A 14,180-nucleotide genomic window follows, 5' to 3' on the forward strand; every position below is an offset into this window, starting at 1 on the left:
GAAGTTTCTAGGGGTTATGTATAATAGCTGAGGAAAAGTTGGAAAATCCCCTGTCTAATAAAGGGTGACTTCCCAGAACAATCCAAGACTGACTATTAACCCATGACACAGAACACTAGAGGGATTTCTGACAATGGCCCATGACTTACAATTTTCTTTTTTCTTTTGCTGGCTAAAATTAAGCCCTCCCAGGTCAGTTCCCCCTTACCCATTCTATCAACTTACATCACAGTTGGCCCGACCACCATTGCCGCATCTCTGCTCCCTCAGGGTCTATGGGAAGAAACAGAACATGTCTCACCCAATTGTTCACTTTTTGCCTTTTCTCTGACAGGGAGAGGGTAGGCTGTTTCCTGCATACCAAGTGTTTGAACTCTGCAGAGAGACTGCCGTTATTGGACTCCTCCATGTTCATCACTTTCGTGTTTGTTCCCAGAATGTTGAATTTCCGGGACCTGAATCACAAAAGAAAAGCAACTGAGTGGTTAGAGAGTAGAGATGTGGAAAATGAAATCAAAAGAATTAAAGGAATCTTTAAGAAAAGACTCACCCTCTTAATGCCGCAACATCACCAGAGTCTCTGTTGAGAATATGAAAACATTTTCAATAAAACAATCCTGAAGAATTCCTTCAATAGCCCAATTTAATTCCTCCTATGGGAAAACCACTATATAGCTTTGAAAACTGTTCTATTAGAATGTTCTTTTAACTATAGAGGGAGGGCCCAAAAGTCTTTAATAGCTTCCAAATGCACTAAGACTTTAGGGACAACCTATATATGTAGTAAAGGGGTACTCTATATATATATAGGAGAAACAAAGAGGGGAAAGGAAACTCTGGTCCCTTAAAAACAAAATTGGAAACAGACTTCTAAAGAGATAGATAACTATTTAGAGTAAGTTAGAGGTAATTTCTATTGTTTTACTCAAATTAACTTCAGCATTAATTTGTCTTCAAAAGCAGTAGAAATGAATCAGATAGAGATAGGAGGATAAGGAAATAAAACCATAACTTTGAAAAGAAAGCATCATGGAGTTTTAGGTTAGGTCAGAGAGAAGTACTAAAAAAAATTTTTTTAATGCTTTTTCCACAAGAGAAGAAAGCAAGAATTAAAAGAGTTTTTTCCCTGAGGAGTAAATTTGAGTAATAACTCCCAGAATAAAAGGAAACTCATTATAAAGGCTTGACTAAAGAAAACAGTCAATAACTTGATGAAAGTAAAGCTATTTTACCAAATTCCAAGATAGGGTTGGAAATAAATTAAGAAGTAACTTAATAGTTGAAGATTGATGACAAATACTAGCCTATATCTAGAAACTCTCTCCTTTTTTTTCTAATTGAATAAATGTATATGGATATATGTGTGTGTATCAATATATATGTGTACACATATACATTTTTGTATATAATTACCATGAATAATTATTATTAAATTTAACAAAGCACTGTTAAGGCTACAATTTTAACAGAAAGGGCTGTTAATAAGTTTGAGGAAGCATTTGCTATATATACTTTAAATTAGTGGTGTCACATTCAAATAGAAACAGATCCCTATGGGTCATATATTGACTTAAAAAACCACATATTAACATTATTTATCTTGTATGTTCATATATTTTTGTTAAGCATTTCCCAATTATATTTTAATATGGTTCAGCCTTTTGTGGGCCTGCAGTTGGGCCAATGAGTTTGATATTTTTGCTCTAAATCATCCATGCTTATGGAAATAGAGCATGATGTAGTGGATGAAATAAAGAATGATGTAGTGGATGGAGGATTCCTTTGACTTGTGTTCAAGTTCTCTATTAACACAAACTAGTTGCATAATCATAGCAAGTAATTTCTCTCAGTGCCATAGGCAACTCTCTAACACTAAATTAAAAAAGAAAGAATTGCCAGTTGGTATCAGTGGAAAGTATTTCTACACCTGGATTTTCCCACACTGATGAATCATGGAACTGGACAAAAATAGATGGAAAAAAAAAGAAACCTAGCCAGTTAGATGATGTAGCCATAACTAGAAAAGTAGTGGCAGTTTTCCAAAGCATAGCCATAAAGCTTAGGAAATGTGGCAAAGTCCATTATAGCAAATCTTAACTCAAATCTTCACAGACAGTAGGGGTTATATGGGCATATAGCAACATTATTTTATATAACCCAAGATACAATGTCTGGGTCAGAAGTTTTCTGGGAAGAGATTTTGGATATCCCTTTCCTTGTTTGACTTCACTTTTCTGTCTCAAAATCCATGTACAAGGGTAAACTCAACAATGAAAAGGATTTTCAATTACAAACTTTCTAAATAAAAGTCTTTTCTCAAATGGTAAGAAATCTGAATGAAGACTGAATCTTCACCTTTAAGCCAAATTTTTGGAAAGTCCTTTTCGCTATCCCCTCATTCAAAAACAATAACAAGGTTAAAGGTTTACTTACTTGTCAATGCACACTTTAATTTTAAGTTGATAGTTTAATTCAGGAAATTTGACCAATAACCTATTAAAAAATCGACACAGTTTCTTAATACTCACATAAAAACAACTACATTGGAGGGCAACATAAGTCAAAGTCCCAAGATAAAGAAAAGTCTAGTTACATCATAAAATCCTTATTTCCAATGAATAAAATTTAACAAATTCTGTCCTCAAAAAAAATAAAGATTTTTCCAGCATCTTAATGCTGGGTGTTTGTGGTGTTTGTAGAGAAATCAAGAACTAAGGATTAGGGCATCCTGGTACAAGGAGGCAATGAAAATGTTTGTTAATAAAACGTCAAAAGTTGTTATAGAAACACGTACCACAGTTGAAATACTACTTATTAAATCTGAAACCCAAAGCCACATTAGCTGCATTTCTGCAGAGGGAAATTTTGAGAGTAGCAGGGCAAAACCCTAACCCACCTGCTGGGGACAAAAGTGTGAAATTAATACTCCCACTTACAAGCCCAAATGGTATCTGCTGCATGTCTGCAAGGTGACATTTTCTCCAACTTTCAATAGATTCTAAGGTTACGAGACTAACAATCAAGAGAAGGATAATTTGGGTAGCTAAAAGAAGACAACTCCAGTGGCCTTCAGGTTTTCACAACAACTAAGTACACATCCTTACTCTAAAAGTCAAAAGAGATCACTGGCTACCTCTCTAGTAGAAAACCCCCTCACCCTCAAGGGAATAAATGATACAAACTGAAGGCTAGGAAACAATCTGCACCATTTACTGATCTTTTGGAAATGGTGAATCTGCACCATTTACTGTCGTTTGGGGAAGGTGAAGATATTTTTGGAGAAACTGGAAATCCTGCCAACTGGCCTAGAATCAGAGGTATATACCTGGATGAATTTGAGGGAGGCCCATCCTTGCTCCTGACACTGATGTTAAATAGAAAGCCATATTCCAAAAGTTGTGGGTTACCTGGATCTACCCATCTAGAAATATAGAATGCCTTCTAGGTAACACTTCTGTCCCCACCCAAGAGTAGACAGACATGACCCACCTGACTTTAGTAGTGAACTGAACACCTGTCTTGATGACCAAGGGCCGATCAGGGTGCATAGGCATGCAGGGCTGCCGTTCTACAACAAAGGCACTGAAAGGAGAAAAGAGCAAAGGGAGAAGGAAGCAACTTAGACAATAGCCAAATTTTAAGTCCTCCTTTACTTCAGGTTGAATGAACTAGAAATAACTTTTCCTAGGAGATGAAATCCACAATACCTTTTCATTAAATTTCTAAAAAGCTCCACAATTCTCTCTTCCAGCATAGGTCGGTGTTGGACGATAGGGTCACCTTTGTAGGAGACTTTCTGCTGTAATTCCTCCAGTTTCTTTATCTGCTGACGGGTCTGGAGCTGAGATTCAGCTAAGGAAGTTATCCTGCAGACGATACCAATGACTCTAAGTTACACTCTGTGTGTGTATGTGTGTGTCGCTCATATGTGTAGAAGGTACAGGAAGATGAATTTTCAGGGAGGGAGAAAGGAAATGGCTAAAGAGTAATCCAGAATAAATACCATCTAAACACTTGCTGCACTAACTGCTAGGAACCCCCACTATTGAAGGGACTGTACTTATTTTGCAATTTAAAAAATGTAAAATCTTTGGAAATCTTTTATTTTGAAATCAAAGCTTGTATTAATAGGAAGCATTATGAAGCTGGCACTTAAAAATAATTTACAAAATTGAACACTGGGGTCCAGGGACAAAGGATTTGAGATTTCTCCCTTTTTAAACATATTCAGGAGAGATGACATGGGATAGTGGCAGAGGACAAGACCTGGGTTCATGCCCTGCCTCTGACCTATCTATGCTAGTGGATGACCACTTCACCTGTCTGACTTTCCTCATCTGTAAAATAGGAATAATAACAGCACCTCCCTCCCAGGGTAGTTGTGAGGATCAAATGAAGTAATAATTGTAAATCACTTTGAAAACTTAAAATACTTTATCAACACAGGCTGTTATTATTATTATAATAGATGTTTCCATATCAGTAGTTCTTTAGAGATATGAAGCCATCTATCAAAACAACAAATTCACTTTTCTGAGAAGTGCAAATATATGCGAACAGATGAGGGAAAAGGTCAGCACAGCTGATTTCAATTTGATGTCAGCAAATTAGTGGATAAAACAAAGAACACAAGCTGCTAATAGCATTCATTTCAGTGTTTTCTTTCAAATAAAAGGGTCTTAAAACAGCCAAAGACACAGAGGAGGAAGGCAAGGCAACCCTAAGAATTACTGAGCTTCCCACAAGGTACTTAGCTCTCCATCTCTAGTATTTGTTCTTTCTCTTCCTAATATTTTGTCTCTTTCTGATAAAAGAATTTTAAAAAACTTTAGTTGATCACAAAGTTAAATCCTTGTGGGTATTTATTTTTCTGAAAATGGGCATTCTTGTCTAACCCAGGCTGGAAGTGCAATAGCCATTCAACAGTCTGACCCCAATGATGACAGCACAAAGCTTGTACCTGTTCCACTTCTAACCCTTTCTGATGGCCCTCTTGCTGCTGGAGGTTCACCACAGACTGACTTAGTAAAGACTTCTGATGATGATTGTTGTTCAAAACTTCTGATTTTAATCAATCCATCAGCCTCAGCAGTAGCTTCCCCAGTAGTTCTAGGCCTACCCCTACACTCAGCATAAATTTGTGTACTTAAAAAATTCTCAGGTTTAGTATCTAGTGTTAATCCATGGCTTGGGCCTACAGCTTTGACTATATTCACAATCATAACAGCTCTAGGAAAAAAGGAAAAAAAGTCTTCTTTATCCTTTACCAGTTTTCTAGGCGATCTAGGCAGATGTTGGGAGGGCCACCAATACAAGCAATTTGTTGTCTCCTCTTCCAGTCAGCCAGTTCTTCATCTGTAAGAGTCTTCTGCACATACTCCATGGCTGAAAGAAGGCCTGCTAATTCACTCACAATTCCCTGTTTGGAAACCAGAACAAAAATGAGAGAAGTTCTAATGCAGATTTAAATTATCCTCTACAGTCAGGGCAAAATAAGGAAGTTGGGAAAAGTGGGAAAAGAGATGCCATGATATAACAAAGGAGTGTATATGTGACAAGGATCAGGGGAAAGTGTCTAGTTCTCCTACCCTCCGCATCTGGTCAAGGGCAGTCAGCATCTGTTCCAGCTGCTGCATCTTTTGCCTAGTCACTGACTGGTTGTTTCCATTTAGATCTTGCATGTCTGTTAAGGAAAGGTAAATCATTAATTTACCAGGAGATAGACTCTAAAGAGCCCTTAGTCTCAAGCACCAATATTCCAGAGCCTAGGAGTAGTTTATCCTCTCCTCAACACAGACTCCGCTTCCCTACTTCCCCTAACCCCTGTAAAATGAACTGTCACTTTTTACAGAGGATTTTCCCTTCTAATACATTACTCTAATATCTACGTGCCTCCTTGACTTTTCAGGGTCTTGTAGTTGAAATCAAAGTCATCCTGAAGATTTTCCACCACTTTCATCTTCTGTTCCAGATCCTGTAAAACATCCCATATAAGAATCCTTTTTTTCTGGGGAGAAGGGAAGGATGGAGGAGAAAGAAAGAAATCTGTTCCTAGAGGAAACTAAAATGAACATATACCCTTTAAGTAAGGCATATAGAGACTGAGGTGTCATGCACAGAATTCTGATGGAATGGTGCCTTGGAAGGCCAGCCTCATTTACCTGTACTCGTTTCCTCACATCCTGCAAGTGTTGTTCTAGCATCTGTTGTTTTTCTGTCACCACAGCAGCTGTGGGGTGGTTGGCTTGCCCTCCTTGCTGCCATAAAAATAACAAACATGTAAGTATAGGAACAAAACATAAAATCACACAACCCAATTTTGGCATCCCCCTGAAATGCTTCTACCAGCAGAAAATTGAAGCACAGAAGCCTGGAACTGCAGCCAGCAGCCAAGAGTTCCCAGTGCTCCCTGGGTAGTATCAGACCGCGTGTCAGCAATGATGATATCCAACAAAATCAACAATAAACTTCTGGAAAACTTTGTCAAAGGCATCCTCGTCTGGATAAGGGAATTGTTTTCTTCATTTGTATCTTTGTAACTCTATACCCAGCAGGGTGCTTAGCCTATATGAGATGCTTAGTAAATATTTGTTGAAGGAATAAAACAGATGTTTCCTGCCCTTAAAACTTTATATTCTAAGATGTGTAAAGAAAAAGAAGTTAACAAAGGGAGCTTACCAAAAGAACTGAAGAATGCAGAAATTGAGTACCTATTAAATTGCCAATAGAAGATAAATATAAACTATTTTGTCATAATGGCAGAACCAACACCCAGGGGAGATTGATAAATTGAAAAGACTAAAGGCCAAATTAAGTGTTGGTTTTTGTTTTTGTTTGTTTTTTTTAATCAGGAAAAGAAACATGACACTCTTCTGTGACATGACAAATTAAGACAGTTATCCATAAAGCTGAAAATGAGCCACAGATTTTCTCTATTTGAATAAAGACACAACTGGATACACAAGGAACATTGCTATTTTCTTATACTTGGTATTCCTATCATAAATTAGAAGTTTCAAAAAATCTCTTTATACTATAGAATAATCCAACACCAGAACAGGGAGCACACTAGTGTCTTAGCCAATTGGCACTATATTCCAACCAAACAGACTATGCAGATTTAAGGTTTCATTCTTCATATGGGCCAATTTAGATCACACTATTCCAAGATAACTTATGAAGAGTGGCTGCATGAGTGTTGATACCTCAATGTAAACCTATTTTGACTATCAGAAAATACCCAGAATATGCAATCAACAATGTATAAGGATTATTAAATTAGTACAAGAAAGAGAGCACATTATCAAATATTTTTCTGCTCTTGTCCATGTCTCACCTGGGCAGCTGTGGCTGCTGTCTGAAGGAGTCGAGACTCCTCCCACAGGCACCGAGCCACAATCCTGGCAATCTCCATTGGTTTTTCAAGATATCTGCTCTATAATGAGGGATAGGGAAACAGAAAAGAAGGAAAAAGATGCAATCAGATAAAAAAAACCCCAAACAAACAGCATAGGCTATTCACTTTTTTCCTTTTTAAATTCCACAGTAGGAATACTCCTATTATCTCATTTTCACAAACTACTTTATATTTTTATCTTTGCATACTGAGTCTAGCTCGGTGTTTTGCACATACTAAGTACATAATGTTTGTGGAATTGAACAATGAGGTCACATATCCATAAGGTCATGCAATCCCCTCAATCGTGACAGAACATATGCCTCAAAATGGGACTGGGGGAAGGGGGAAAGATTGAGACATGAGTTGTGGTTGTGTTCTATTTTTTCAAAAGAAAAGGAGAACAGCTTAAGTTCATGGACATAATCTGCTAACTTGGCTTCATTAGGAGATTGTTCATGTTAACATCACACTTCCCAGTGACACAGGAAAAGCTATGCTCCTGTGATAGAGCTACCTATTAACAATGTAAGTTGCCATTCAAAGTGCAACATGAGATGGCCTAAGAGTTCCAAGAAGATAAGACTAATGCATCAAGAACTGAGATTTGAAAGAAAATCATATTTCCTCTTGTTATTCAAATAGACAAACCTCCTTTCTAGTTGTATTCTGGTTATTTTGACAAAAAGCAAGTGGAGTAATATTCTCAAAGATGGGGGAAAGCTGTTGGGCCTATCCTAAAGGTCAAATTTCTTTTCATCTTAGATTTCCTGCCCTACCTGCAGGAACTGCTTGATTCTTCGCAGGTTGTGTTGATAAAGCACATTTGATTCCTGAAGGAAACGACTGTACTGTTGATCAATCTCACCCAAGAGGTTGTGGAAGACCAAGGTGGCATGTGATTCTTTACTGGCAGCATATGCCCTAGAAGGAAGAATGGAATAAGTGAACGATCCAAAAAAACACAAAACTTTCCAGGGGTTCACTTAAAAAGAAAACCATCCCCAAGAGAAAATAAACAAAGAGCCACTACTATAATCCTAGAGTGGTTCTTATAGATTCCATCTCATGTTCACACTGAAAACAAGTGTTTGCATGCCACTGACTACTCTCATCTACTAAATGATCTCTTTAGTTTGTTTTAAACATATAATCAATTCTACATAGAATTATCTACAACAAAGTTTTTATTTAGTTCCTGGATGATTTTCTCTTGTCTTCCAATAAAGTCCTGAGTTATTTGTCTTTATTCCATCCTATCTTGTCAGTGAGAAAGCAAGCTGATGGTAACATAAATTTAAGCCAAAAAATATGCTATTAAAAAAATGTTCCTATTTTATAGTTAATTAGAAAAGACTTATTTCTCTACCACTGAACTTTCTATGACGCCTATATTGAACTCAACCCATGAACCCACTATATGTCCCTTATCCATTATTTTTTTAACAAGGTTTTTAAATTTAAGTTTTCTGTTTCTCAGTTACCTGATATGACAAATAATAGGATTTTTCTTTTCTTTTCTTTTTTTTTTTTAAGAGCACGAACAATTGATGCAATAACAAAGTCTAAGAACACTTGCAAGGTATAAGTTGGTGGTGAGGAAACACCATATATGCCACCATATGCATCACATTTTTTCCCAAAAGTCAAGTAGTTCTATATAATTTTGTTTCATTTACTTTTGATTTTTTAATGTGTCCGTTTTTTCCAATTACATTGTTGAAGCTTATTTCACTCTTGATTGGTTCATATAGATCTTTCTAGGCTTTTTTGAATTCATCACACATAATACTTTTTATAGCACAATAATATTACATTACATTCATATAACACAATTTATTTAGTTATTCCCCATTCAATGTGCAGCTACTTTGTTTCTAATTCTTAATCATAACAAAAAAATGGTGCCATAAATATTTTGGATCATATGAGGAATTACTTCTAATTGATAATTTCTTTGCAGCATAACCCCATTAATGGACTTTCTGGTTCAAAGGGTTTGTGTATGGACTAAAATATCCATTTGCGTAACACCAAATTTGTTTTCTAAAATGAGAGTACTATTTCACAGTACCACCAACAATTGATTAATGTGCCTATCTTTACACTTACCCACCAATATTAACTGTTGTCTTTTTTTTTTTTTTTTTTTTTTTTTTTTTTTTGCCAATGTACAGGGTTAAAAGTGAAATATCAGAGTTATTTTGATTTAGATGTCAATCTATTAGTGATCTGGGGCATTTTTTCATATGGTTGTGAGTTGTGAGTACTTTGTAATTCTTTTGGGAATTATATGTTCATATCCTCTGATCATTTATCTACTGAGGAATGGCTGAGTCATATATATTTATTGTTTCTATATCTTTATCAGAGAAATTTTACTCAGAGATTTTTTTCCCCATTTAATCCCTTATCTTAGATGCACTAACGTTGTATGTGCCGAAGTTTTTCAGTTTCAAGAAATCAAAATTATCTATTTTATCTTTTAAGACTGTCTCGCTCATTTTGTTAAGAATATATCTCTTAGAGCACTATGGATCACAACATAGCACTTTCACTCTTTGTTGTTATTTGCTTGCATTTTGTTTTCTTTCTCATTTTTTTTCATTTTTGATCTGATTTTTCTTGTGAAGCATGATTTTGTGGAAACATGTATAGAAGAATTGCACATGTTTAACATATACTGGATTATTTGCTGTTTAAGGGAAGGGTTTAAAGGAAGGGAGGTAAAAAAATCTGGACACAAGGTTTTGCAGGGGTGAATGCTGAAAATTATCCATGCATATATTTTGAAAATAAAAAACTAATTAAATTTAAAAATACATCTCTTACCCACAGCTGTGAGAAGTACATAATCTGTTTCTCTTCTAATTTTTTAATAGTATAATCTTTAATATTATGGTCACATATTCACTGAAAAGGTACAGTGGATTGTGGTGTAAAGTATTTGTCTAATCTTAATTTCTATAAGACCTCTTTCCATTCAAATAGGGAGTTTTCCCCTAACTTCTATAGTCTGATTTAATGATCTAGCTTCCTTTAAACAAAACAAAAAACTAATACCAGAGGGTTTTGATTGCTATTGCTTTATAATTATATTTATTAAATATTTATAATTACATTTAAAGTCTGGAAATGCTTCATTCTTACTTCTTTCCACCATTTCTTTTCACAGTCTAGATCTTTTGTTTTTCTAAATTAATTTTACTATTATTCTGTAAAGTATTTTCTTGGTAATTTAACTAGGATAGCATTAAAAATGTAAATTAATTTTGGTAATATCGTAATTTTTATTATATTAGTACAGCCTACTCATAATCACTGACTATTCCTCCAGCTATTTAGCTTATTGTTTAATTCTTTAAATGTTTTATAATTGAATCTATAAAAGTCTTTAGTGTGCCCCTTTTTTTTTTCAAACACTTATTATTTATTTAAAACATTCTCTCAACATTTCTTTCAATTCAATACAAGACCCAACTTTTTAGGAGGGAGCCACCCAATTCTATAAAAAAAGACTTACCAGTCCTGGCTCTCTATCCAGGGAGCCAGGAATTGCCGAAGCTCCATGGGAAAGCTGTCACTATACAACTGGTGAAGCTGCTCCAAGTACCTCGTGTCAAGCTGCTGCAGCTGATTCCATTGTGCCATCTTGCTGGAGTCTAGGTAAGTCAACTACAAATCAAGAGGCACATATGCTTGGTATGAATCCTGAGACAATTACTGAAGGGAACTACAGGACCATTTTTCAGAAGTAGCCAGCTTACCTATTCTATACATAACTCAAGAGCATAATAAGGAAAGAGAGTATACTTTTTTTTGCTAAGGCAATTGGGGTTAAGTGACTTGCCAGGGACAGCTAGGAAGTGTTAAGCATCTGAGGTCAAATTTGAACTCAAGTCCTCCTGACTTCAGGGCTGGTGCTCTATCCACTACATCAACTAGCTGCCCCTGATAATATACTTTTGAAAGAGAAGTCCATTCATTACTTGGCTCCATCTAAGTGCTACAAACAATGATTATGAGAGTCCTAGCTTTGTAAAATAATTGGGTTTCCACTTAATTGCAAGATAAACAATGTACACATTATACAAATTTATTGATCATTTAGTACAAACAAAATCAAGATTGTACTAATATAGTGATGGAATAAATGCAGAATAAAGACGGAAGTAGAAATCGAATTCTTTTTTAAATGTAATTGTTCATCCATTCAAAATAACTGTCGATAGTACAAAATATTTGGGAATATATCTACCAAAGGAAAGTCAGGAATTATATGAGCAAAATTACAAAACACTTGCCACAAAAATAAAGTCAGATTTAAATAATTGGAAAGACATAAAGTGTTCTTGGATAGGCCGAGCGAATATAATCAAGATGGCAACACTCACTAAACTAATCTATTTATTTAGTGCTATACCAATCAGACTCCCAAGAAACTATTTTAATGACCTAGAAAAAATAACACCAAAATTCATATGGAAGAATAAAAGATTGAGAATTTCAAGAGAATTATTGAAAAAAAAAATCAAATGAAGGTGCCCTAGCTGTCACCAAAACCATTTGGTATTGGCTAAGAAATAGACTAGTTGATCAGTGGAATAGGTTAGGTTCACAGGACAAGATAGAGAATAAAAATAGCAATCTAGTGTTTGACAAATCCAAAGATCCCAACTTTTGGGATAAGAATTCATTATTTGACAAAAACTGCTGGGAAAACTGGAAATTAGTATGGCAGAAATTAGATATGGATCCACACTTAACACCACATACTAAGATAAGATCAAAATGGGTCCATGATTTAGGCATAAAGAACAAGATTATAAATAAATTAGAGGAACATAGGATAGCTTACCTCTCAGACTTGTGTAGGAGGAAGGAATTTGTGACCAAAGGAGAATTAGAGATCATTATTGATCACAAAATAGAAAATTGTTATTATATCAAATTAAAAAGTTTTGTACAAACAAAACTAATGCAAACAAGATTAGAAGGGAAGTAACAAATTGGGAAAACATTTTTACAGTTAAAGGTTCTGATAAAGGCCTCATCTCCAAAATATACAGAGAATTGACTCTAATTTATAAGAAATCAAGCCATTCTCCAATTGATAAATGGTCAAAGGATATGAACAGACAATTCTCAGATGATGAAATTGAAACTACTTCCAGTCATATGAAAGAGTGTTCCAAATCACTATTGATCAGAGAAATGCAAATTAAGACAACTCTGAGATACCACTATACAACTGTCAGATTGGCTAAGATGACAGGAACAAATAATGATGAATGTTGGAGGGGATGTGGGAAAACTGGGATACTGATGCATTGTGGGTGGAGTTGTGAAAGATTCCAACCATTCTGGAGAGCAATCTGGAATTATGCCCCAAAAGTTATCAAACTGTGCATACCCTTTGATCCAACAGTGCTACTACTGGGCTTATATCCCAAAGAAATACTAAAGAAGGGAAAGGGACCTGTATGTGCCAAAATGTTTGTGGCAGCCCTTTTTGTAGTGGCTAGAAACTGGAAAATGAATGGATGTCCATCAATTGGAGAATGGTTGGGTAAATTATGGAATATGGATGTTATGGAATATTATTGTTCTGTAAGAAATGACCAGCATGATGAATACAGAGAGGCTTGGAGAGACTTACATCAACTGATGCTGAGTGAAATGAGCAGAACTAGGAGATCATTATACACTTCAACAACAATACTGTATGAGGATGTATTCTGATGGAAGTGGATATTTTCAACATAGAGAAGAGCTAATCTAGTTCCAATTGATCAATGATAGACAGAATCAGCTCTACCCAGAGAAGGAACACTGGGAAATGAGTGTAAACTGTTTGCATTTTTTTGTTTTTCTTCCCAGGTTATTTTTACCTTCCGAATCCAATTCTTCCTGTGCAACAACAACAAAATTCGGTTCTGCACATATATATTGTATCTAGGATATGCTATAACATATTTAATATGTATGGGAATGCCTGCCATCTAGGGGAGGGGGTGCAGGGAAGGAGGGGAAAATTTGGAACAGAAGGAAGTACAAGGGATAATGTTGTAAAAAATTACTTATGCATATGTACTGTCAAAATGTTATAATTATAAAATTATTTTTAAAAAAAGAATTTAAAAAAATTTTTAAATGTAATTGTTCAAAAATTTTTGTAATTTAATTTTTTTTTTCAATTATCAAACATGTACTTTAATTTTCTCCCTCAAATCTCTCCTCCAGAGGGAAAGAAAAGTCAAGGAAAAAAACTCTTTTTAACAAATATGCATACTCAAGCAAAACAAATTCTCATACTGGTTACATCCACAAATCTATGTCTCGTTTTGCATATTTAGGTTGAATTCAATTTAAATATTATCTATTGATGGAGTATTTAAATACATGGAATGAGATTTTCAGAAAACCAAGCCTGTCCCAGATTCCAGAAAACCTGAATGAAATCTTTAGGTCTGAGAGGCCAATTTGGCATATCATAATTTGTTTTAAACCTCTGTCAGGCTAACTTGGATTATGAAAATGGAAACTCAGATGAGACCATTTCAAATAAGCAGCTGCAAAAGAGTAATGACTAATAGTGCCTCCTAGTTATTCAACAGTTCAACAATCTATGATTGTGTTGGTGTGGGTGTTATCTCTACTAACGCTGTTCTCAACCTTGTTAATCCTCAACACATGGTCTTCATGATTTGCTACAGCTACAATATACATCACTTTGCAGCCAAACGGGTAATGAGCCTTCTGAAATTAGACAGGTTCAGACTAA

At 35.4% G+C, this 14,180-nt stretch overlaps 1 protein-coding gene across 2 annotated transcripts in view; it reads right to left on the reverse strand.

Annotated features, from left to right (window-relative positions):
• Window positions 1–14,180, reverse strand: part of STAT3 (signal transducer and activator of transcription 3) — a 58,091-nt gene that overhangs the window by 14,781 nt on the left and 29,130 nt on the right. For both annotated transcript variants that reach the window (XM_074261580.1, XM_074261579.1), the window contains exons 2-14: window positions 10,920–11,071; window positions 8,176–8,320; window positions 7,337–7,435; window positions 6,162–6,257; window positions 5,893–5,974; window positions 5,589–5,683; window positions 5,268–5,419; window positions 3,708–3,866; window positions 3,490–3,582; window positions 2,434–2,493; window positions 551–580; window positions 362–455; window positions 226–273 (exon numbers count right to left, since the gene is read on the reverse strand). In XM_074261580.1, the coding sequence (XP_074117681.1) occupies window positions 226–273; window positions 362–455; window positions 551–580; window positions 2,434–2,493; window positions 3,490–3,582; window positions 3,708–3,866; window positions 5,268–5,419; window positions 5,589–5,683; window positions 5,893–5,974; window positions 6,162–6,257; window positions 7,337–7,435; window positions 8,176–8,320; window positions 10,920–11,047 (1,281 nt within the window). In that variant the 5' untranslated portion in view covers window positions 11,048–11,071. The remainder of the gene's footprint in view (window positions 1–225; window positions 274–361; window positions 456–550; window positions 581–2,433; window positions 2,494–3,489; window positions 3,583–3,707; window positions 3,867–5,267; window positions 5,420–5,588; window positions 5,684–5,892; window positions 5,975–6,161; window positions 6,258–7,336; window positions 7,436–8,175; window positions 8,321–10,919; window positions 11,072–14,180) is intronic.

This window comes from Sminthopsis crassicaudata, chromosome 4 (genome assembly GCF_048593235.1).
Source record: "Sminthopsis crassicaudata isolate SCR6 chromosome 4, ASM4859323v1, whole genome shotgun sequence".
NCBI lineage: Eukaryota > Metazoa > Chordata > Mammalia > Dasyuromorphia > Dasyuridae > Sminthopsis > Sminthopsis crassicaudata.